At 48.6% G+C, this 22,926-nt stretch overlaps 1 protein-coding gene and 1 long non-coding RNA gene across 2 annotated transcripts in view; one reads left to right on the top strand and one right to left on the bottom strand.

Moving 5' to 3' along the window:
- Positions 1–22,926, bottom strand: part of LOC138998445 (uncharacterized) — a 269,512-nt gene that overhangs the window by 102,282 nt on the left and 144,304 nt on the right. The gene's annotated exons all lie outside the window — the stretch shown is intronic.
- On the top strand, positions 3,973–21,165 carry ARRDC4 (arrestin domain containing 4). The gene is made up of 8 exons (XM_070400426.1): positions 3,973–4,391; positions 10,407–10,473; positions 10,879–11,026; positions 13,597–13,699; positions 15,270–15,526; positions 16,595–16,757; positions 17,782–17,936; positions 18,583–21,165. Exons 1-8 carry the CDS (start codon positions 4,103–4,105, stop codon positions 18,637–18,639), a joined length of 1,239 nt encoding a protein of 412 aa, XP_070256527.1. The 5' UTR covers positions 3,973–4,102; the 3' UTR covers positions 18,640–21,165.

Here is a 22,926-nt window from a genome sequence, read left to right as displayed (position 1 = left end):
GGGAGGCCCTGATCAACCCTGATAGCTGACCAGGCCTACAGACTCTACCCATGCACAAATTTTGTGCACCGGGCCTCTAGTATATATATATATATTTTTGTTATTGATTTCAGAAAGGAAGGGAGAGAGAGAGATAGAAACATCAATGACGAGAGAGAATCATTGATCGGCTGCCTCCTGCACACCCCCTACTGGGGATGAAGCCTGCAACCCAGGCATGTGCCCTTGACTGGAATCAAACCCGAGACCCTTCAGTCTGCAAGCCGACGCTCTAGCCAGTGAGCCAAACCAGCTAGGGCAGCTCCACCTCTGAGGGTCCGAGTGATCATGCACAAGTTACTTATTAACCTTTCTGGGCCTCAGCTTCCCCATTGGAAAAACTGTGTCTAAAATACTAACTATCCCATAGGGTGCTTCCAAGACTTAAATGTAACAATATATGCAATACACCTGATCCAGAGCTCCCAACATAGAAAGCACTCAATACAGGCTCATTGTTACTGCTACTAATAAGGTAACATGCCCGCACCTCCCAGGACCGGAACAGCAAGGCCGAGCAATGTTTGACTCGCCAAGTCGAAGTAGCAGAGCTAATGCTGGTCCAGGCGGGGTTGCATCAACCCCCCAGGGCAGCCATGTGGGAAGGTGGGGAAGACGCCATGGCTCAGAGTCCAAGTCCCATTGCTGGCCTCTGTCAGCGTCTCCCTCACCTTCACACACCAACCGGTTTGAAGCAGCAATAACAGCAGCCAAGACAGACTTCAGCACGAAGAAGGCAAGCACAGAGCTGGGCTGCAGATCCCGGCAGATGCCTGGACAGGGGCCAAAAGACAAAACAGCCAGAAGGGCCCTGACCAGTTTGGCTCAGTGGATAGAGCGTTGGCCTGCGGACTGAAGGGTCCCAGGTTCGATTCTGGTCAAGGGCATGTACCTTGGTTGCGGGCACATCCCCAGGAAGAGGGTGTGCAGGAGGCAGCTGATCGATGTTTCTAACTCTCTACCCCTCTCCCTTCTTCTCTGTAAAAAAAATTAATAAAATAGATTTTAAAAACAGCCAGAAGGGCTGCAGACTGATGCCCAAGGAACACGCAGGGCTCAGGTCACACTGCACTGGCTGGGGCAGGAGGAACGCTCCAGACCCATCAAGAATCAGCAGAAGAGAGCGAGCTGGCACCATGCAGCCCAGACCCGCTCCCCACAGACTGAAGGCAGTGCTGTACTGAAGCTGTCCCTGGATTGTGGGGACATTCCCATCTCCCTCTCTGAGCGAAAGGAAGGAATAAAGACCTCCATGAAGGGGCAGCACAGAGTGCACCTCAGAAACAGCAGTTATCATCTGGAATGTCCAATTCGAGGCACCCCTTTTTTTTTTTATCTATCCTATATAATAAAAGCCGAATATGCAAATTGACCGAACAGTAGAACCACTGGTGGAACGACTGGTTGCTATGACACGCACTGACCACCAGGGGGCAGATGTTCAACGCAGGAGCTGCCCTCAGCCCACAGGCTCCAGGCCAGCCAATGCGGGTGCCAGCAGGGGCCCCACTGGTTGCCCCACAGATCAGCCCTGATTGCCAGCCAGGCCTAGGGACTCTACCAGTGCATGAATTTCATGCACTGGGCCTCTAGTCTATATATAAAAGGCTAATATGCAAAATGTCCCCTTGAGAGTTAGACTGGGAGACCGGGATTTCGATCACTTGCTATGACGTGCGCTGACCACCAGGGGGCTGGCAGCCGGAAGGCCCCGATCTGCCCTGATAGCGGACCAGGCCGAGGGACCCGACCCATGCACATGGCCCAAGGATCCCAGCCTCAGAGCCATTCTCAGCAGAAATCCCTAAAGACCCTGCCACTCCCAGCGGCTCCCCGAGGGAGACGGAATCTGCATTGCTGCCAGATGCTATGGATTCAGACGCATGGTTCAGTTTAAGAAACTCTGCTAGGATGCCCTTAGCCGTCCAGGGATCTTGCATGGGTGTGTTCAGACCTATTTGCTCTCTCAAGTTGAGGAGGGCTGAAGGCCTGAAGGATGACCCTCGTTGCAGAAACTGTAACCGTCTCTTCGTGGTCTGCCACAGGCTTTTGGCTCATTAGATTGTCCGTATGTAACTGGAGCTAAGACGGTCCCAGCCACGTGGAGACGGAGTGTTGAGTGAAAGCCAGTTGAGGAAAATGGAACAGAAATTTGGGGTAGGGGTAGAGGACGAATTTTAAGACTCTCCATCTGATCCAGAGGGAACACCAATGCTGAGAAAAATTTCTGCGTTTCAAGTGGGGGTGATGGACAATCTGCAAATAAATACCTCAGGTCCCTTGGTAAGAGGCAGAGTAAGCGCATGTTAGAGGCTAGTCTAGAAGAACAGCTATTTCTGAACTTTACGCAGGACTGGTTGTCCGACCTGTTCCACTTTCTTGAAGAGGAGATAAGAAAACCTGGAACTTGTGAAATCTTAGTAAAGTCTCACATTAATCATCTAAACTCAGAGAGAACAGTAGAGCAACCCTTAGTTTGGGAGAAAAAAAGAAAAGAAAAGAGAAAAGGAAAGAAGAGAAAAGGAAAGAAAAGAAAAAAGAAAAGTAAGAAAAGAACCCTAACTGGTTTGGCTCAGTGGATAGAGCATCAGCCTGCGGACTGAAGGGTCCCAGGTTCGATTCCGGTCAAGGGCATGTATCTTGGTTTCAGGCACGTCCCCAGTAGGGGGTGTGCAGGACGCAGCTGATTGATGTTTCTCTCTCATCGATGTTTCTGACTCTCTGTCCCTCTCCCTTCCTCTCTGTGTAGAAAATCAATAAAATATATTTAAAAATAAATAAATAAAAAGAAAAAAAGAAAAAGAAAAAAATTTTTTAAAAAGAAAAGAAAAGAAGTAGCTATATCAGGCAAGGTCGTAAATCTCAATATGAGGTTAAGCAATCATCATCAGCTCACTGACTTGGAATTTTTGTAAGGGACGCGTTTAAAGGGGTTAGATAATGATGCCAGATAGTGGTGGCTATGCCAGATGGAACGGATAAGGAATGGAAGAGAAAGGAAAACAAGAGAAGCAAGGACAGCGGGAACGAGCTCTGGGTGTGGGCAAGTCATCAAAACCACTGGACATGCTTTGGGGCCTACAATACCGAAGTCACGGAATGCTTTCGGGTGGAGCAGAAACTGGGGTGGCTGGTTTAGAAACAACCTGTGATTCATGACCTGACCTTATTGCCAGCAGGAAGAATGACCCATCCAGCCATTCCATCATAGAGAGGCTGCAAGCCCAGAAGCAGAACTGGTTCCAGCGGTGCCAGGCTGGGAGCCAGGGCTCCATTCCCACCCTAGGAAAGAGGGCGAATTCTGAATCTGCAGAGAAGCGGGGCTCGGGAACCTGGAGGCGACTCCATGCCAACTTGCCCATGAAAGTTCCCAACTCTCATAAGGAAATGTTACTGAGTTCCACTTTTCCAGGACATCAATGCGCTCTCGAAAACTGCAGAAGTCATCATAACCGCAGCCAGTTCTGCCACAACTTCTCCTTCCAGTAGGAACCCAGTGACTCCAGCAAAAAACGCTCCCCATGCTGCCAGAAACCCCGCCCCCGCCCGTAACCATAGGAACGCTGACAAGCCCCAAGCCCCGGGATTCCGGGTCCCGCCCCCTCCCTCCCGAATATTGTTTCTCACTCTCTGTCCACATGGGCGCACCACCTCCCTATTGGTCAGTGCCCCTGGGCTGTGCCTCGCCCCAGCCAATAAGCGGCCTGTGCACGTGCACAGCTGCGTATTCCGATAGGTCACTACGGGCCGATCACGCACTGCCTACCTGCGCCAGCGAACCGTGTGGGGCGCCAATGAAATGACTCAGTAGCCACTTCCAACCAATCGACACCAGGCGGGGTTCGCCGCCGGCCTATGGGCGCGCGCCGGGGGCGGGCTGTCCCGGCCCGGTCTCCAGTCCCAGCGGGGTTTGTTAAAGCGACAGGCCCCACGGCGCGCCAGGTCCTCCACGGGGCATCGCACCGCGGCCACTGCGGCCCTCCGTGTGCGGCTGGCGCCCGTGACAGCGGCGCCGCTCTGCTCCCGACCCCGGATCCCGGGCGCTGCCGATCTGTTCGGCGAGATGGGCGGGGAAGCGGGGTCGGCAGCGGCCCTGGGCTCCGAGGGTCGCATCAAGAGCCTGGGTCTGGTGTTCCAGGACGAGCACAAGGGCTGCTATGCGAGCGGCGAGACGGTGGCGGGGCACGTGCTGCTGGAGGCGGCCGAGCCCGTGGCCCTGAGCGCGCTGCGCCTGGAGGCCCTCGGCCGCGCCACTGCCGCCTGGGGCCCGAGCGCCGGCTCCGCAGCCCCGGCCTCCGCCTCGGAGGTGGAATACCTGAACGTGCGGCTGAACCTGCGCGAGGCTCCAGCTGGTGAGCGAGGGGACACAGCCCCGAGGTCCGGGTGCCAGCAGGGATGCTTGGGAGGAGGGGGCGCGCCAGGAGATGCCCACCTGCCCGGTGGGCGGCGGCAGGCTCCGGGGGGTGGGGTCCCCGTCGCCGGTCATGCGCAGGTAACAATGCCCGCACCCCGCAACCTCACAGCACCGGGGAGATCCCGCGCGCAGGGGGTGCATCCCCCCACCTGGCATCCCAGACCTTCTAGGACCGCTCTGGGCGTGAGCCAGTTGTCATGGAAACCTGGGATGCGCGGTCAGAACCCAGCATCTGGGACTGCAGCTCTTGTGTCCCCTGCAGGCCTGGGGGAGGGAGGGCGCAACCAGAGGCTGTGCGGCGCCATGCCCTCTGACGCCCCGTGTTTTATGGGTCTCCCCTTCTTCCAGCCCCGAATCTGGATGCTGGTTCGTGGTGAATTGGCCAAACCTGTCTGGCGGGGTGGTGATAGTTCAAAGAAAAGTGTTTCTTGGCCTTCATCCTTGGTGTCCCTCTCTGGGGAGCGCGGGTCACTGGAGAGTTCTGCCTCAGCCTTTCATTCTTTCTCTTTATTATTTTTGCTTCTTTTGTTTCCTTTTCACGCCGTCCACCCCACCCCTTTAGAGACAGTAGGGTATGGACATGGTAAGATTCTCAGGAGGGCCCTAGCTGGTGTGGCTCAGTGGATAGAGCGTCAGCCTGCGGGCTGAAGGGTCCCGGGTTCCATTCCCATCAAGGGCACATGCGTGGGTTGTGGGCTGGATCCCCAGTAGGGGGCGTGCAGGAGGCAGCCGATCCATGATTCTCTCTCATCATTGATGTTTCTCTCTCTCTCTCCCCTTTCCCTTCCTCTCTGAAATCAATAAAAGTATAATTTTAAAAAATTAGCTGGAGGAAAGATCACCCTTCTTTTCCACTCTTGTGAAAGTCCAGTTTAATAGTCTAGGCTTTTCCAGAAGTCTCCATGTGGGAACCCACTATCATCGGTTCTCAACCTGTGGGTCGCGACCCCTTTGGGGATCAAACGACCCTTTCACAGGAGTCGCCTAAGACCATGGGAAAACACATATATAATTACATATTGTTTTTGTGATTAATCACTATGCTTTAATTATGTTCAATTGGTAACAATGAAATTGGGGGTCACCAAAACATGAGGAACTATAATAAAGGGTCGCGGCATTCGGAAGGTTGAGAACCATCTAGTGACTAGCATTACGTGCAAACACTGATTTCCTTCAATCATGAAATGACTAGGAACATTGCGTCTTAGTCTTCTTTTAGTTGGTAGAAGCTATCTTACTTTTTTTCCCCTGCCTCATCAGCTTCAGCTTTTAGCTATTAAATAATGGTACAAGTCCCCCTCTCTCCCTCCCTAAAAGTAAGATGCATTGTATCTTTGCTTGACTCTTGCTATGTCTTATACAAAATCAATAGAATGTGCAGTTTTGCCTGGTCCTACTATGGAAAAGTGGACCACCCACAGGTGAATCCTCAGGTGTGTCAGAATGGAGAGGTCCCCAAAATTGTAGTGAGGAAAAACATATTTGGAACCAAAGCCCTCTTTTGTTTTATGTTTTTGTTTGTTTATTTTTAAATTTATTTTTATTCATTTCAGAGAGGAAGGGCGAGGGAGAGAGAAACATCAATGATGAGAGAGAATCATGGATCTGCTGCCTCCTGCACGCCCCCTACTAAGGATCGAGCCCACAACCCGGGCTTGTGCCCTTGACCGGGAATCAAACCCGGGACCCTTCAGTCAGCAGGCCGACGCTCTACCCACTGAGCCAAATGGGCCAGGGCCGAAGCTGTCCTTTGGATGACCAAGAGCAGTGTGCTAGGTGACAGCTGTTACCTGCCTTTGTGCCCTTTCACCATGAATATGGTTTCCGGGGGCAGTCAGCTCCCACCTGCCTCCCCCAAAGGTAAGAGACCACAGATTCTCAGGATGGCTGACAGGGCCGTGGAGAGAGAAGTAAGTTGTTTTTGTCCAGGACTTTGAACTCTGTCTCTAGTCCCATGACGACTGAGTCAATAGATGTAAGATTAACAGCAATTAGACCTACCTAGCAGAAAAAAAAAAAAAAAAAAAACCAGCAAAAACAATACTTTGCTAAAACCTGGGCTAACCAATAACATTATGATTTACAAGTCAAATTTTGTGTTTTCACTCCAATGGAATGGAATGTCCAAATCTAAACAACCTGACTCGCTTGTTTTCAGAATGCATCCTAACAAACATTGGCAAAAATATGTTCTACTTAAAAAACAAACAAACATAGTTTTAGTTGCTTTCATACAGAAATAAAGAGAGATCACTCCCGTTTCTAGAAGAAGCTCGGAAGAAGTCAGCAACTTTACATGGTCACAGATCCTCAGGGTCACTGAATTCCAACACATAATGGATTGAAATCACCCGAACAGATTTACAGAAATATTGAGATTTTGGGGAAGGGTGGCTGTGGGATCTATTTTCCGAAAAACTCCTCAGCTCATTCTTGGGCATTGCTCATCTGACCCAAATACTTATTTTCATGGTGACTGATTTTCTTCAGAATTTTATTGCGAAATTGTGGTAGAGAGACAAGACGGGCCAGAGAGATGGTTTCAGTTCTTGGTCACCCACCGGCAGGGTGACCTTATGTGCACCCCTCATCCTTCCTGAGCCCCCCTCTAAACTCTGGAAAGGGCTTCTAGCTCCCACAGCTCAGCAGTGCCTGAGTTATGGGCTCTGGCTGTAAGACCATTAGCAAATGGAACATCTCCCCGTGACATATGGGAAAGGACGCATGAGTCAGCCTGGGAAAGTTTTTAATTCTAAACAAATGAGAAAGAGAAAGAGAAAGAGGACGAAAACAAATATTGGAGTCCAAATACTGTCACCCACACATTTATCAACTTCAATTGTTTTTCCTGTTTATGTTTTGAGGTGATTATGTGTCTCTTTTAAAGATTCCTTTTTAAAATATACATATATATATACTTTTATCAGTTTCCAAGAGGAAGGGAAAGGGAAAGAAAAACATCAATGAGGAGAGAGAATCATTGACCAGCTGCCTCCTGCACGCCCCCTACTGGGGACCGAGCCCGCAACCTGGGCATGTGCCCTTGACCGGAATCGAACCCAGGACCTTTCAGTCTGCAGGCCGAAGTTCTAACCACTGACAGTTCCTACGTTGGTTAGTTTTGTCTTGAAAAGAGAACTTCAGCTCCCTCTTACCCTCTTTTGAAACCCTGGACCACTGTCCCCCACACGTCTACCATGCCCTGCTTCCTACTGTTCCCTTCATCTGAGCCCCCTCCCACTCATCTCCATGCCAACCCCAACATGCGATGGGTGTGGTCCCCAGGGTGCCCATCCCCGGCCCCTCAAGCTCCAGCACTCCGTGGTCACTGCTTGGGTACAGGTGTCCAGCTTCCCTTCCTCCCAAGCCCCTGTTTGAGGATTCAAGTTGTTCATCCTTATAGCGAACTGCCTGACATCTGAGCACTATCAATTTTGACCTCAAATGAAACCCACCATTTTAAACATTTTATAGTACATTAAGTTGTCATATTCAGCCCTGGCTGGTTTGGTTCAGTGAATAGAGCATCGGCCTGTGGACTGGAGGGTCCCGGGTTCAATTCTGGTCAAGGGTGCACTCGGGGTTGCAGGCTCGATCCCCAGTAGGGGGCGTGCAGGAGGCAGCCAATCATTGATTCTCTCTCATCATTGATGTTTCTATCTCTCTCCCTCTCCCTTCCTCTTTGAAATCAATAATATATATTATTATGTATACATATATTATTATTTAATATATAATATATATTATATATTATATTATATATATTATTATTTAATATATATATTAAAGTTGTCATATTCAGTAACCTAGTGGTTACAAATTAGAACTCTAGCCCAGCTCGCCGGAGCATTGGGCCTGCTCTGAGCCTTCCCTTGCTGGCTGCGCAGTGAGTGGGGTGGCTTCGTTGCTCAGGGTCACGGGCACAGCTGGGCACACTGCTCCGTCTCCCACTGTCACTTACCATGGCTCACATCCCCATGACCTGTCCCTTTAGCCTGTGGGTTTAGTTGAATGACCTTAAGTGGCAAACCTTTTGTTGACTTCCCCCAAAACCAGTGTATCACGCATTGAAAACTGGGGACAGATTCAAGAGACAATGGGCCAAGACGGTGTTCCTGTTTCCCAAAAGTACAAGGTTGAAATGTTAACCGAGCTGTCTACGGTCTGAGGACTCCAGGGAAAAACGATGCCGTCTCACTGGTGACTTCTGCCTTCTAACTGCTTTACGTGAACGGACGCAGTCGTATCAAGCAGAGAGAGCGTTCTCAGTCTCTGCGGCCCTTTCTTCGTCGTAGTCACCCCACCCCGGAGGGAATTTCACTGTAAACTTGAACCTGTGAGCGTGGGAAGAAGGGAACGTTTACAAGGTTCTCTGGAGGGCCCCCGACCAGCACTGCCAGCGTGGAGCTGGCCTTGGACCTGAACGACACAGGTGCTGTCTGCGCGTTCATCCAAGCGCCCACGGGGCCTGCGGCCTGGCGCGGTCCGTCCACACCTTGCATCTCGGCCTTCCCACAACAGGGCTAAGCCTCGGTGTGAAATCAAATGGAGCTGGCTGACCCCGAGCAGGAGGAAGGGTCATGGCCGTGCGAGGCAAAGCCCCTGTCTATATCCCAAGCTAACCCCCAAACACCCACTCATCGGCAGACCTGCATTATAATCGATACGGGGTTCTCGCTTAATAACCGGTCCTGTTGGCTGTGCAGTATTATACTCAATATGCATAACAGTCGAAGTTAATTTTTCACCTCTTTTCCCACCTCTGCCCAAGGAGTACACAGCCTGACTTTTGTGATATACCCAAAATAGATGGATGTATTTTTTGATTAGTTCGTTTTCAGTCAGATTTAATATTGGTGTCTGATGTTAGCATAATAGTGTACTGATGTTAGTCTACCCACGCTAGTATAAGAGTGGGTGGTATCCATACAAATGTTTATGTATATACATATATAAGTGTGTGTACACGTGTTTACATATAAATATATATGTGTGTATCCAAATGTTTATGTACATACGCATAAGTGTGTACACATGTTTATGTATATGCATACATGTATGTATCCAAATGTTTGTGCATATACACATAAGTGTGTGTACACGTTTATGTATAAACATATAAGTGCATACAAATGTTTATGTACATACACATAAGTGTGTGTACATATGTTTATGTGTATACATGTGTGTATACAAATGTTTATGTATATACACATAAGTGTGTATATACGTTTATGTATATACACATATGTGTGTTTACTAGTGGTTCTCAACCTTCCTAATGCCACGGCCCTTTAATACAGTTCCTCATGTTGTGTTGACCCCCAACCATAAAATTATTTTCTTTGCTACTGCATAACTGTCATGTTGCTACTGTTATGAATCGTCATGTAAATATCTGATATGCAGGATGTATTTTCATTGTTACAAATTGAACATAATTAAAGCATAGTGATTAATCACAAAAACAATATGTAATTATATATGTGTTTTCCAATGGTCTTAGGTGACCCCTGTGAAAGGGTCGTTCGACCCCCAAAGGGGTCGCTACCCACAGGTTGAGAACCGCTGGTGTATACAAATGTTTATGTACATACACATAAGTGTGTACACATTTATGTATATACATATATGTGTGTGTACAAATGTTTATGGATACACATGTACGTGTGTGTGCACACGTTTATGCATATGGGAGCACTGGGCTCTCACTTTCTGCTGGGTACTTGTGTAATTGTCTATTTGAAGACAGAAGCTATATACGTGGTGAAACTTGGTACAAACTGACTCAAATTTTAATTCTCGCAATCTCCATTCAGTGAACTCTCTGGCGTACACCAGCTATTACAGCCAGGGAAACCTCCTTTTTAAAAAAACTTCTGATTTAGGTGGTGATACTTCTTGACCGAGTCCTAACCTTCGTCAAAATCAAATGTCTTCTCTTTCTTAGGTGAAGGCACCCTCCTACTGCAGCCCGGAAAACACGAATTCCCATTTAGCTTTCAACTTCCATCCGAGTAAGTGCGACAACGGTAACTTTTTAAAATTTTCTTCCCTGCCCCATGTCCATCCACGCGTGAGGGTACAGTCCCTTCCAGCTCTCGGGTGTGCTTGCTTATCCTGAAGAGCCCCCAGACAGACCCGCCCCGGCTCAGGCTCACGGGCACGCCCGGGCACACCTGGGCCCGTCCCTGCTCTCACTCATTTTTCTTTTAACCAAACCAACATGCTAAGAGCTTTGCCTGGCGTGTGTGTGTGTGTGTGTGTGTGTGTGTGTGTGTTTTAAATCTTTATTGTTGAATGTATTACATAGGTCCTCCCCCACCCCCACCCCCCCCACCTTAACCTCCTCCAGCCCAGTCCGTTCTGGTGTTGTTACCTGAGCAATAAGCTTAGACATTCACCTCTTTGGCTGCGCTCAGGCTCTTAGTCACGTCCTTCAGCGGGAAGTACGGAGGCATTCAGTACTGCGTGAGGGCCGTCTTGGAGAGGCCCAAGCTTCCCGAGCAGAGTGTCAGGCGGGAACTCCAGGTGATCAGTCACATCGATGTCAACACGCCCGCATTACTCGTAAGTCCTTCCTCCTTCCTTCCCGCCCCTGCCCTCCCTTCCTCCTTCCTCTCGTGGTGGAATCCACGCCGAGCCAGTTTAAGGCTCGTCTGCCCTGTCCCTTTCCCCGATACGATCTCGTAACCCCGTGGTCGGCAAACTGCGGCTCGCGAGCCACATGCGGCTCTTTGGCCCCTTGAGTGTGGCTCTTCCTAAGCCTTAGGACCGTGATGGCAAACCTATGACACGCGTGCCAGAGGCGACACGCAAACTCATTTTTTTGGTTGATTTTTCTTTGTTAAATGGCATTTAAATATACAAAATAAATATCAAAAATAGAAGTCTTTGTTTTACTATGGTTGCAAATATCAAAAAATTTCTATGTGACATGGCACCAGAGTTAAGTTAGGGTTTTTCAATATGCTGGCACGCCGAGCTCAAAACGTTCGCCATCACTGTCTCAGGAGTTACCCTAATTAAGTTCATAACAATGTACCTACCTATATAGTTTCAGTTTAAAAAATTTGGCTCTCAAAAGAAATTTCAACCGTTGTACTGTTGATATTTGGTTCTGTTGACTAATGAGTTTGCCGACCACTGTACCCATAGGCATTCATCTTACACCTGTGCTCCGAGGTTGAGCAAATGACAAATCGCGTGTGTGAACGCTATGGGCCGCTTCTGCCAACCGGTGACGCAGGCCGGGGACGCACGCATAAGGCTTATTAATAATAATAACGCGGACCCGGAGAGCCGTCACTTCCCCCAGAGCCGCCACACGCATGGGGCTCCACCCTCCCGTAATAGCAGGTTGGGGAGCAGCAATTACGCAAGAGTATTAATCATGCACAGCCTGAGATTGAGGCCCGGGCCATTATGCTGTGCACCCGGCCCTCTCGCGTGCCATTTTCTAACACGAAGTACGCGCATGCAGCTGTGTGGGGATCCTTTCACTGATCATCTCCTTCTGACAGATCTGGCCGCATGACAGCATTGAACTTCTAATAACCACCCGGAATACCGCAGCCCGAGGAGAAAGATTGGGCCATAAGTAACAAGGGAATGGCCGAGACGGGGGCTAATGAGCGAGGTTCTTTTATCTAAACCCACATTATCAAAATCATATAAAATTATACCTTGTGCTTTCATGATAGCTGCTGGGACCTAATGGTTCTTCATTTCAATATGAATGATTTTTTTTTTTAACTTCATAAAACATACTGGGGTAATTCAAACTTTTCATCATGACACTGGGCACAAAGATCTTATTTTAATATGGGAGGTTTCTTTTTTTTTTTTTAGCTAATGCTTTTAAAGATAAGGGAAAAAGCCAGGAGTTAGAGGAGTTGTTTAACTCTATTTTTGCATGAAAATGGAATAGAATTTACTCTAATATTCACCTTTAGATTGTGAAAATATTAACAGATATGCCCTGTTTGCACATTTGAGACCCAAATCATAAACGAACCGGCACCCAGCGATCCGGTTTATGGCTATGGCTTACCCCCGGCTTAACACCTTTGAAAACTGACAATGCTACGTGTCTTGTATTTTTAAAAACTAATTCGAATTGGGAGATAAACTGTGTATGGGGCCATTGTGGCAAATGATTTAAAGAGCTTTTCTTTTTTGCCAAAAAAAAGAGATACTATTATCCTTTATTATTCTTTCTTTTTAAAAAATATATTTTTATTGGTTTCAGAGAGGAAGGGAGAGTTAGAAACATCAGTGATGAGAGAGAATCATTGACTAGCTGCCTCCTGCACACCCCCTACCAGGAATGGAGCCCTCAACCCAGGCATGTGCCCTTGGCTGGAATCGAACCTGGGACCCTTCAGGCCGCAGGCTGACGCTCCACTGAGCCAAGCCGGCTAGGGCTACTATTCTTTCTATAAACAAAGAAGAAAAACATTGTAACGTTGGGCTTTACAATGAACTTGTGATCTGAGCATCTTGTAACCCGAGCCTTTTGAGTCTCGTATCATTTCCTTGGCCACTTGTGGACTGGAAAGGGCGGTGGTGTGTTCATAACCATTTGGATCCTTAACCCTGGGTATGTTTTCCTGCCATTACACCAAAACCACAAGCCATTCTATGTTAAAAACACTGGAAATATCTGCCTAACAAAGCATTTTGAAGGAAGTGGGGAGGAAAAAAGGGCAGTTGGCTTATCCCACAGTGTCCACGCAAAAACACATAGAACATGATGATGATTGATTTTTCTGCCATTTCTCCTTTGACCTGATCTCCGTATAAAGTCTTAAAATAAAATAGTAGTTCTCACATGTTAACAGGGGTGACTAGAGGTGCTGGTTGCTTTTGTAAGGGATGGTATAGCATTTCCCGGAAACATAATGACTAACGTGAATCTGAACATTCACCTGAGTTTTCCTAAAAAGGGAATGATTTTCAGTGCTTCCTGTTTCAGTGAGTATTCTACCTAAAATGTCACGGGAGATCAGAGAGGTTGATCTGTCTTTTGGAAGACATTCCTTTACTACTCCGTCAGGAAGAATAACATCATTTTCTAAGTTTTGTGAATTTCCTGGACTGGTGTAATTAAAGCTGTTTTATTATTTGGAATTTCCAAGAGCCCCGTATTGAGAACTCAAGAGAAAATGGTTGGCTGCTGGTTTTTCACGTCGGGCCCCGTCTCGCTGAGTGCCAAAATCGAAAGGAAGGGATATTGTAACGGTAAGCACGATGTTTTGAAAGTTCAAAAGGCAGATGCATTCATTTTATTCACTAATTTTACATAGTGTGTTTTGTCATTTCTGAAGTATACACTATTTTAAAACATGAATAATAAATATTGCTGTTTTTAATGTAAATAATTGATATGTAGCCCGGCCGGCGTGGCTCAGTGTTGAGCGTCAACCTATGAACCAGGAGGTCACGGTTCGATTCCCGGTCCAGGGCACATGCCTGGGTTGCAGGCTCGATTCCCCAGTAGGGGGAGTGCAGGAGGCAGCCGGTCAATGATTCTCTCTCATCATTGATGTTTCTTTCTATCTCTCCTTCTCCCTTCCTCTCTGAAGTCAATAAAAATATATATTTTTTAAAAGTAAATAACTGATATTTAAATATTTTTGAGTGGACAAGTAGATTCCAAAAAAAATGCCAGATATTCCTGACCTCAGTCCCGTTACTCTTACGCCAGGGAAAGTGGGTAAATACTGGTGTCTTGTTTTCATGTGAAAGAATGTCCACAGCAGTGTTGCTCAGAGGAGAGCTCTTGTACGAAAGCACTGCTGGGCATTCTGATTCCACGCTGGGAATGCAAACACTCGGGACTGGAATGTAGAACACGGGCTAGCTTAACTGTCCGCTGATATCAGAGCTCCCATGTGAAGGGCCCCATTCCGTTCCAGGGATCTGGCCCCCACCCCGGGGTCCCGGCTTATCGGAAATGAAGGGGGGATGGTAGGTAGGATGGTGGGCGTACATGTGCATGGAAAACTTGCCCACCATGCATTGTTTTATTCGTGCCTGACCATCCAGTCCTTAAATAAGGCTCAGTTCTTGGGGCGGGGGGGGGGGGGGGGGGGGCAGATTTAATTGGGGGGCACTGAGCTTGCCAGTGATCTTTTGTACTTAATACGGCATTCAATCATTAACTTGTATGTCTTATCTTAATTTTTAAAGATATTAGTCATTTACATCACTTTAGAACTGATAACCTAATATCACAACATTAGAAAGTGAATGATCTATAATAATAAAAGCGTAATATGCTAATTAGACCAGAGGACCTTCCATCGAAGCTAGGGCTTCAAGGGAAGCCCAGGTCCCGGGTGCTAGAGGGAAGCCAGTGCTGGTAGCCGGGGGAAGGAAGGCCTACTCTTGCACAAATTTCATGCACCGGGCCTCTAGTCCTATATAATCCAAGGCTAATATGCAAATTGTCCCCTTGATGGGGAGTTCTATCAGGAGTTCAACCAGGGAACGGATGGCTGGCCAACCACCCACAGCCCCTCCTCCCCGGCTGGCCCCGCCCTCAATCCCCCCCCCCCCCCGCAACCTGTGCATGAATTCGTGCACCAGTCCTCGAGTGCAATAATAAAACAGCGTCCACCACAACCTGTAGTGAATTTTCATTCCTCTGACTCAGATTTACAGTAAGTTTTCCATCAGGGCTTCTCAAAACTTGTTGGAGTTTTGTTGAGGATCTTCCAGCTTTCCTTGGTAACAGCTCTACTCCACCGCGGGGAGAACTTCCTGCAAGGTCTCTGAAGGTTTTGTGTGGTTTTTTTTTCCATTTTAGGAGAAGCTATTCCAATCTACGCAGAAATAGAGAACTGTTCCTCCCGCCTGGTCGTCCCCAAAGCTGCTATTTTCCAAACCCAGACGTACATGGCCAGCGGGAAAACGAAGACCGTCCGGCACATGGTCGCCAACGTGCGAGGAAACCACATCGCTTCTGGGAGCACCGACACGTGGAACGGGAAGATGCTGAAAATCCCGCCCCTCCCGCCGTCCATCCTGGACTGCTGCATCATCAGAGTGGAATACTCCCTGGCGGTAAGCAGAGCTCTCGGCAAAACCAGCAGCCGAATGGAGCAGTGCCGGCGCCGTGGTCCTGGGACTGTGCACACTTGATACCTAGGGAACTGGCATTTCAGGGCAGCAGCACTGCACCAAACTGTGGACCCAACAAGCAAAACTATCCCCCTACAGCAGCGGTTCTCAACCTGTGGGTCGCGACCCCTTTGGGGGTCGAACGACCCTTTCACAGGGGTCGCCTAAGACCATCGGAAAACACATCGATAATTACATATTGTTTTTGTGATTAATCACTATGCTTTAATGATGTTCAATTTGTAATAATGAAAATACATCCTGCATATCAGATATTTACATGACGATTCATAACAGTAGCAAAATGACAGTTATGCAGTAGCAACGAAAATAATTTTATGGTTGGGGGTCACCACCACATGAGGAACTGTATGAAAGGGTCGCGGCATGAGGAAGGTTGAGAACCACTGCCCTACGGGATTTAATTAAATGACACGAAAGAATTCAGGTGCGTGGCGGGTGCTTGTTGTATTGAAGGACACGAACTTCCTCTTCCATGGTTATTACGTAAGCCACGCTCACTAGCAGTGAAGTGTGTTAAGGCCACAGTTCCCCGTCCCTGAGTGCTCGCAGTAGGTGGGGCACTCCTCCTGTGGTCTGGTCTGTCCTTCCGTTTTTTGGGTCTGGACAATGGACAATTGTATGGTGGGGCAGTGGCAGGCGACAAAGGCATTTGTTTCTATGAAAAAATAAATGAATCAGCTGTTTCTGTAAGGTTTAACTTTGTTGGTGCCTTTTCTTTTTTAAAAAAATATATTTTTATTGATTTCAAAGAGGAAGGAAGAGGGAGAGAGAAACACCAATGAGGAGAAACACTGATAGGCTGCCTCCTGCATGCCCCCTACTGGGGATGGAGCCCGCAACCCGGGCATGTGCCCTTGACCGGAATCGAACTCAGGACCCTTCAGTCTCTAGGTCGATGCTCTATCCACTGAGCCAAACAGGCTAGGGTTGTTGGTGCCTTTCTGTTTCTTTCATTTCCTTTTTCTTCTTTTCTTTTTGGCATAATAGGTGTATATTCACATCCCTGGTGCTAAAAAACTGATGCTGGAGCTGCCCCTGGTGATCGGGACGGTCCCGTACAACGGCTTTGCCAGCAGGAACTGCAGCATGGCCAGCCAGTTCAGCGTGGACATGAGCTGGTGGGCGCTGGCGCTGCCGGAACAGCCCGAAGGTAAAGGGCCTGCGGTTCTCGCAGGATGAAGCTTTGCACTCGAAGTGCCTAAGCACAGGACGGGGAACAGAGTGAGGCCTCGGATGGGAATTCTTGCTGCCCCCAGAGCTACGCTTTCTCTTCCTCTTACTAAACCCATCAGACAGTTTTACAAGAAGCCACTGAGAGTTCAGCTTGCCCGGGAATAAAGTCTACGTTTCCTGATTCTGGTGTAGAATAGTAAAGCAACGAAAGGGAGTCAGCATGAAAGTACAGGGTCATATATTTTCTGTGGCCACAGTTCTTTTTTTGTTTTCAAATATATTTTTATTGGTTTCAGAGAGGACGAGAGAGGGGGAGAGAGAGAGAAACATCAATGATGAGAGAGAATCATGGATCGGCTGCCTCCTGCACGCCCCACATTGGGGATCGAGCCCACAACCCGGGCATGTGTCTTTTTTTTTTTTTTAATATATTTTTATTGATTTTTTTTTTTACAGAGAGGAAGGGAGAGGGATAAAGAGTTAGAAACATCGATGAGAGAGAAACATCGACCAGCTGCCTCCTACACACCCCCTACTGGGGATGTGCCCGCAACCAAGGTACATGCCCTTGACCGGAATCGAACCTGGGACCCTTCAGTCCACAGGCCAACGCTCTATCCACTGAGCCAAACCGGTTAGGGCCCAGGCATGTGTCTTGATGGGGAATTGAACTGTGACCTCCTGGTTCATAGGTTGACGCTCAACCACTGAGCCACGCCGGCCAGGCTATAGCCACATTTCAGTGATTTTTTTTTTTTTAAAACCTAGACTATAATACACACCTCAAAAGAATAGAGTATCATCAATGCTAGTCATTTCATCCAAGCAGACTCTCCTAAATGCTTTTTGTGCAATGTGCATAAAAACTTGCTGATCAGAGGGAAGGGCACCACTGCTTCATCATCAGCTTGAGAGAGACTTCTTGTTTCCCTAAGAGTTCAGAGGGGCTCGTGGAGTTGGGTTTTGCAGGGGTGTCTTAGTCCCGCCCCTTTCCGCTTCAGCCCCCCCAGATTACACGGACGTGGTGTCAGAAGAAGAAGTCTCCAGGCACTGCGCTCCTTACCTGCGGCCGCCCAGCTGGGAGGGAGAGGCCCGTTGCCCCGCCTTCGCCTGCATCCAGGACTTCCGGCTTCAGCCCCCACCTCTTTATTCCGAGGTAAACAGAGCGAAAGCAGGTCCGTTCGACCTGCGCTGTGCTCTCTGTGCATGAGCCTTGGTCTGTGGCTAACGCCTAGGTCAGTGGTTCTCAACCTTCCTAATGCCGCGACCCTTTCATACAGTTCCTCATGTTGTGGTGACCCCCAACCATAAAATGATTTCCGTTGCTACTTCATCACTGTCATGTTGCTCCTGTTATGAATCGCCATGTAAATATCTGATATGCAGGATGTATTTTCATTGTTACAAATTGAACATCATTGAAGCATAGCGATGAATCACAAAAACAATATGTAATTATAGATGTGTTTTCCGACGGTCTTAGGCGACCCCTGTGAAAGGGTCGTTCGACCCCCAAAGGGGTCGCGACCCACAGGTTGAGAAACGCTGGTCTAGGTAGTAGGGGATCCATATTTAAAACAAGTTCGTGTGTTTGTTTACGGTGACGACAGATGACCACCGTGTCACCGGCCACCTTCTCCAATGGAGGACTTCCCTTGTGCTCCGTTAGCGCGTGGGACGTGGCCGAGGACCATGGAGCATGAAAGTGCCTCCCGGGACTTCGTGGTCGCCCCCCTCGCGTCCTTAGAAACAGGTCCCGGAGTCGCTGTCAGGTAGTCACCGGGCTGCTCTCTCTCTTGCAGGTCGATCCGCACCCCAGTCGCATCGGGGAGACCCAGCCTGTCTCCTTCATCCTCTGAACTCGCCTCAGAAATCACTGTGACCCGCACCAGAGAGCGCCGGCTCGCTCTCCGCCGCCTTTCCTGGACGGAGGGAGGGACGATTCGCTTAAGAACATTAATAGGTCGACACCAAGGAATTAAAAACTACGTGAACTTTACAGGGCCCGACGGGACTGTTGCCCGAGCTGATGGCAGGGCCGAGTGTCCCCGAGGAAGAGTGGGCGACCTTGGGAAGCCGCAGCAGCGTGTCACGGGAGTCCCGCTGGGGACCCAGTAAGCGAAGGGGCCTGGAAGGTGTGTGACCGGGGCAGCGTGCCTCCCGAGGGAGCTCAGAGAGGAGCAAAGGGATGCTGAGCTTCCGGGCTATGTGGGCGCGCTGGGAAGGCACTTGATTTGGGAGAAGTTGGCGGCGCAGGGATGTGCAGGCTAGGGGTTGCCTGATTCCTCCCCGACCCCCTAGGACTCAAGTCCAGGAAAGACTTTTCCTGAGGTCGCGGTCCTGGGAGGTGATTGGGCGTTCACTCGCCCCCGGGGCTGGTTCGGGGTTTGTAAGTGGGCGGTGGAGTAGGATGCAACGCAGCAAGCGTCCCTCCCAGGCCCCTCAGTTCCAAGGGGAAAGATGAACTTCAACCCGGAAACCCGTCTGTGTTAGGCTGGGGTTTTTACCCTCTTGAAGCACCTGGACAGGATACGTGTTTGGTTTCCCTCATGACTTATTTATAGGAGCATGTCAGGAAGAGAAGGGGAGGGTGGGACGTTGCATCCTTAGAAGGCCTTGATAACTATTCCAGAAAGAGAGGAAAAGAAGGTCTTTCCTAACCTACCTCTAGGGGCGATCGGATTGGTTTGAAACCTCGGTCTGACAAGTTTTTGGAGGGTCTACACGTTGCAGTGGGGTCTTCGCCGCATCTGAAACCGCACCAGGGAAGAGGCCATACAGTTAGCGTTGGAGGGAAGTTCGCGGATAAACATATATACCAAAGGGCATTTCAAAATAAATACAGAGTCAAAGAGGGTAGACATGCCATTTTTTTTTTAAAGGCGTGGATTTCATTCCTGGCGGGAAGACTTGGTGGCTCCTGATGACCGGCACCGCCTTGTACCGCGTTAGTCCAGTTCTTCAGCGATTCTGTTTCAACTGTGATCTCGCTTATTGTTTTGGTGCAATATCTGATTAGCATTGAACCTCAGGATAGTGAGACCAGCAGGCTAGTGCCGCTGCTAAAATTCTGAGGAGTGTTTTCCCTCTCCCCCTGGGCCCTCGCAGTCATGGTCTCAGGGTCCCGTGCTCTGTCCTCCCGTCTGTCGGTTCTGTGGACTGGGAGCGAGTTTGGACAGGAGGGGACGGGAGGTGGGGTTCCTGCGATGGAGATTTGGGACCAGTCGAGGCCTTGGGTCTCCCCCACGTCCTAGGATTTGATCTAGAAAGCCGGTGCTTCATTCAACAGAACCGTTTACCCTTCAATCAGTGTGTTCGGTGAGGAATAGAAAAAAAAATTCTCTCCGGTTAAATTCTGAGTTAAAAAATGAGTCGGCCACCTGATCAGGGATTTTTCTACGGACATTAGATACATGTATGTTTTTTTTTTCACCCCTCTCTTCTCCGTGGTCACGGAAGCCTCACACACACGCCTTTCCGTGGGAGCCACTGTTTAAAAACCGCCACGCAAGACGGTTACACGAACATGCGTGCGTGGGCCTGAAATTGTCCCTGCCTGGGTTTCCGACTGCTCGTTTTGGTGTTCGCTGTGAAACAGGGATATGCGTCTAAGCAGGGTCGAAACTGTTTCGGTTCTACTTTTAAAGAGATCACCTTCCGCTGCTGGTTGAATTCTAAATTAGTTCACGCGCCTTGTCCAGACTTGGTCCGTCTCCACGACACCCAGACACAGTGAAGAATGAAGTGGAACTGGGAGGAGGACGAGAAGGTCTGAGTGTTTGGCTCCCGATCGAAAAGCCACGACTTCCTCTCCCCCCGGGGTTGCTTTCTCCGCTTGGTTGGAGGAATCATGACGCGAACCCAGAAAAACGGAAGCACAGCTGACATAGCCCTGAAGACCTCACAAGTGGGGTTCGCCCTTTTCATTCCTATCAGTATGTCTGCCCTTCAGTGGGTACAAACAGCATTCCTTTCCATATCGAGAGTGTATGAGTGTAGTTCATTCTACACGGGAACAGAGAATACTTGGCAATGAAGGGAAAAAGTTAGCTAGCTGCTGTATTTGCTTGCATAGCTCCTTGTTTAGTTTCCAAAGAAACCATGGCCTTAGAATTTTCTTTCTGATGCAAACATTTTGCAGTTGAAAATGTGAAACTTTTGGCATACAAAAAATCTTCTGTGGGTAGAACTTTTTTTTTCTTCAATAAGAAACTCAATAGGCTGGGGGTTGTGTTTTTGATAAGTTGACGATGACCGCTTTTTTATTTTTATTATTAAAAATGTAGCAATTTTACCCACAGGAAAAAAAAACACAATGAAAATTGTATTTTGTACTCTTGTTTGAACCCCATGGGTTCCTTTTGTTAATAAAATGGTCACACTGATGCTGGGAGTCGCTGGTTTTGTTTTGTTCTGTTCTGTTTGGGTGTGACTCTGACATAAACTGTTACAGACTTAAGGGGAATCGGTACCATAAAACCAACACGCACTGCAGTTAGGATGCCTTTGTGTCCAGAGGGTCCACCCTGTTTATTTTTTATTTTATTTTTTGTTGTTGTTCATCCTCACCCGAGGATATATTTCCACTGATTTTTAGGGAGAGGGAGAGGGAGAAACAGACAATCGATGTGAGAGAAACACATCGATTGGTTGCCTCCTACATGAGCCCTGACCAGAGAGCCCAGGCCAGGGAGAAGGCTGCAACCGAGGTACCTGCCCTTGACCGGAATCGAACCCGGGACCCTTTGGTCCGCAGGCCAACGCTCTATCCACGGAGCCAAACCAGCTGCTAGGGCTTCTGAGCCTGTTTTTACAAAGGGCTCGGTTTCCCCAACATCAGTGTAAGAGAAGCAGTTAAGAGGAATAATACGTATAAGCTCTATGGGTGGATAACAGAGCATTATCTGCCTTTATCCCCAAATGTAGTGGCCACTTTTCAAAGCCCTGGATTGATTTAGTGGGTCTGGTGGGCAGCTGATGGGCACCCCCACACTAGGGACACAGGCCTAAATAAATCTCCCCTTTCCACTGAATACTCACATAGACAAAAGCCATATGTGTTTTGGGTTTTTTTTCGGGGGGGGGTGTGGTGTTGTTTTTTAAAATATATTTTTATCGATTTCAGAAAGGAAGGGAGAAGGAGAGAGAGAAACATCAGTGATGAGAGAGAATCACTGACCGGCTGCCTCCTGCACGCCCCCTACTGGGGATGGAGCCCACAACCTGGGCCTGTGCCCTGACCGTGACCTCCTGGTTCATGGGTCGACGCTCAACCACTGAGCCACGCCAGCCGGGCAAGCCATATGTTTTAATACAAGGAATTAGAAACCTGCCCAGACCCTCAGTCCTGGAAAATTAACCTTAGCCAAGAGGTAAAAATTAGCCCAGGCGTTTACTCCTCAAGCGTTGATACTGTGTGAGATGGTGTTCAATAAACCAATAATAAATAGAGTTCGCATCTGCATTTGCAGTCACCATAAATGAAAACATTTGTCACAGCACTATTCTCACATCATTAGCGTTTCTGTAGTTCATATCGGAAAGTCGTGGGCTGTGAAATGTAGAACGGAGGCAGGACAGTCCAAAGAATCTAGGACAACGCCCTCAGGTTACAAATGAGAATACAGAACCCTGAGGTGTAACCGGGAGGTTTGACCTACATTCCCTGCAAGAGCCTTGCTCCCTCTAAAATTTCCTGATGCCACGGCTTCCACAGAAGCTATAGAAGCAGTGGCTGCTCTAAACCACACGGTTGAAGCCTCACAGACCTGGTTACTAACTAAGCCCAGGCCGAGTCAAGTCTTTGGAGTTTGTATCTGAAAGCTTCTTAATGAGTAGCTGGAACCCTTCCTTCAGCAGAGGGATTGGTTTCTAACTCTTATTTTGAAATCATTATAGACTCCCAAGAACAGCGGTTCTCAACCTGTGGGTCGCGACCCCTTTGGCGGTTGAACAACCCTTTCACAGGGGTCGCCTAAGACCATCCTGCATATCAGATATTTACATGACGATTCATCACAGTAGCAACATTACAGTGATGAAGTAGCCACGAAAAGAATTTTATGGTTGGGTCACAACATGAGGAACTGTATTTAAAGGGCCAGAAGGTTGAGAACCACTGTAATAACACAAGAGAAATTGGCAGG

This window comes from Myotis yumanensis, unplaced genomic scaffold (assembly GCF_028538775.1).
Source record: "Myotis yumanensis isolate MYYU_CA2020_CCGP unplaced genomic scaffold, mMyoYum1.0.hap1 SCAF_20, whole genome shotgun sequence".
Taxonomy (NCBI): Eukaryota; Metazoa; Chordata; class Mammalia; order Chiroptera; family Vespertilionidae; genus Myotis; species Myotis yumanensis.
The sequence above is the reverse complement of the archived record's forward strand: the minus strand, read 5'-3'. Positions and strand labels throughout refer to the sequence as shown.

Coding starts and splice junctions, on each gene's coding strand:
- ARRDC4 (XM_070400426.1), top strand. CDS start 4,103: ATGGGCGGGGAAGCGGGGTCGGCAGCGGCCCTGGGCTCCGAGGGTCGC. Junction 4,392..10,406: donor CCTGCGCGAGGCTCCAGCTG/GTGAGCGAGGGG, acceptor TCTCTTTCTTAG/GTGAAGGCACCCTCCTACTG. Junction 13,700..15,269: donor AAGGAAGGGATATTGTAACG/GTAAGCACGATG, acceptor TTTCCATTTTAG/GAGAAGCTATTCCAATCTAC.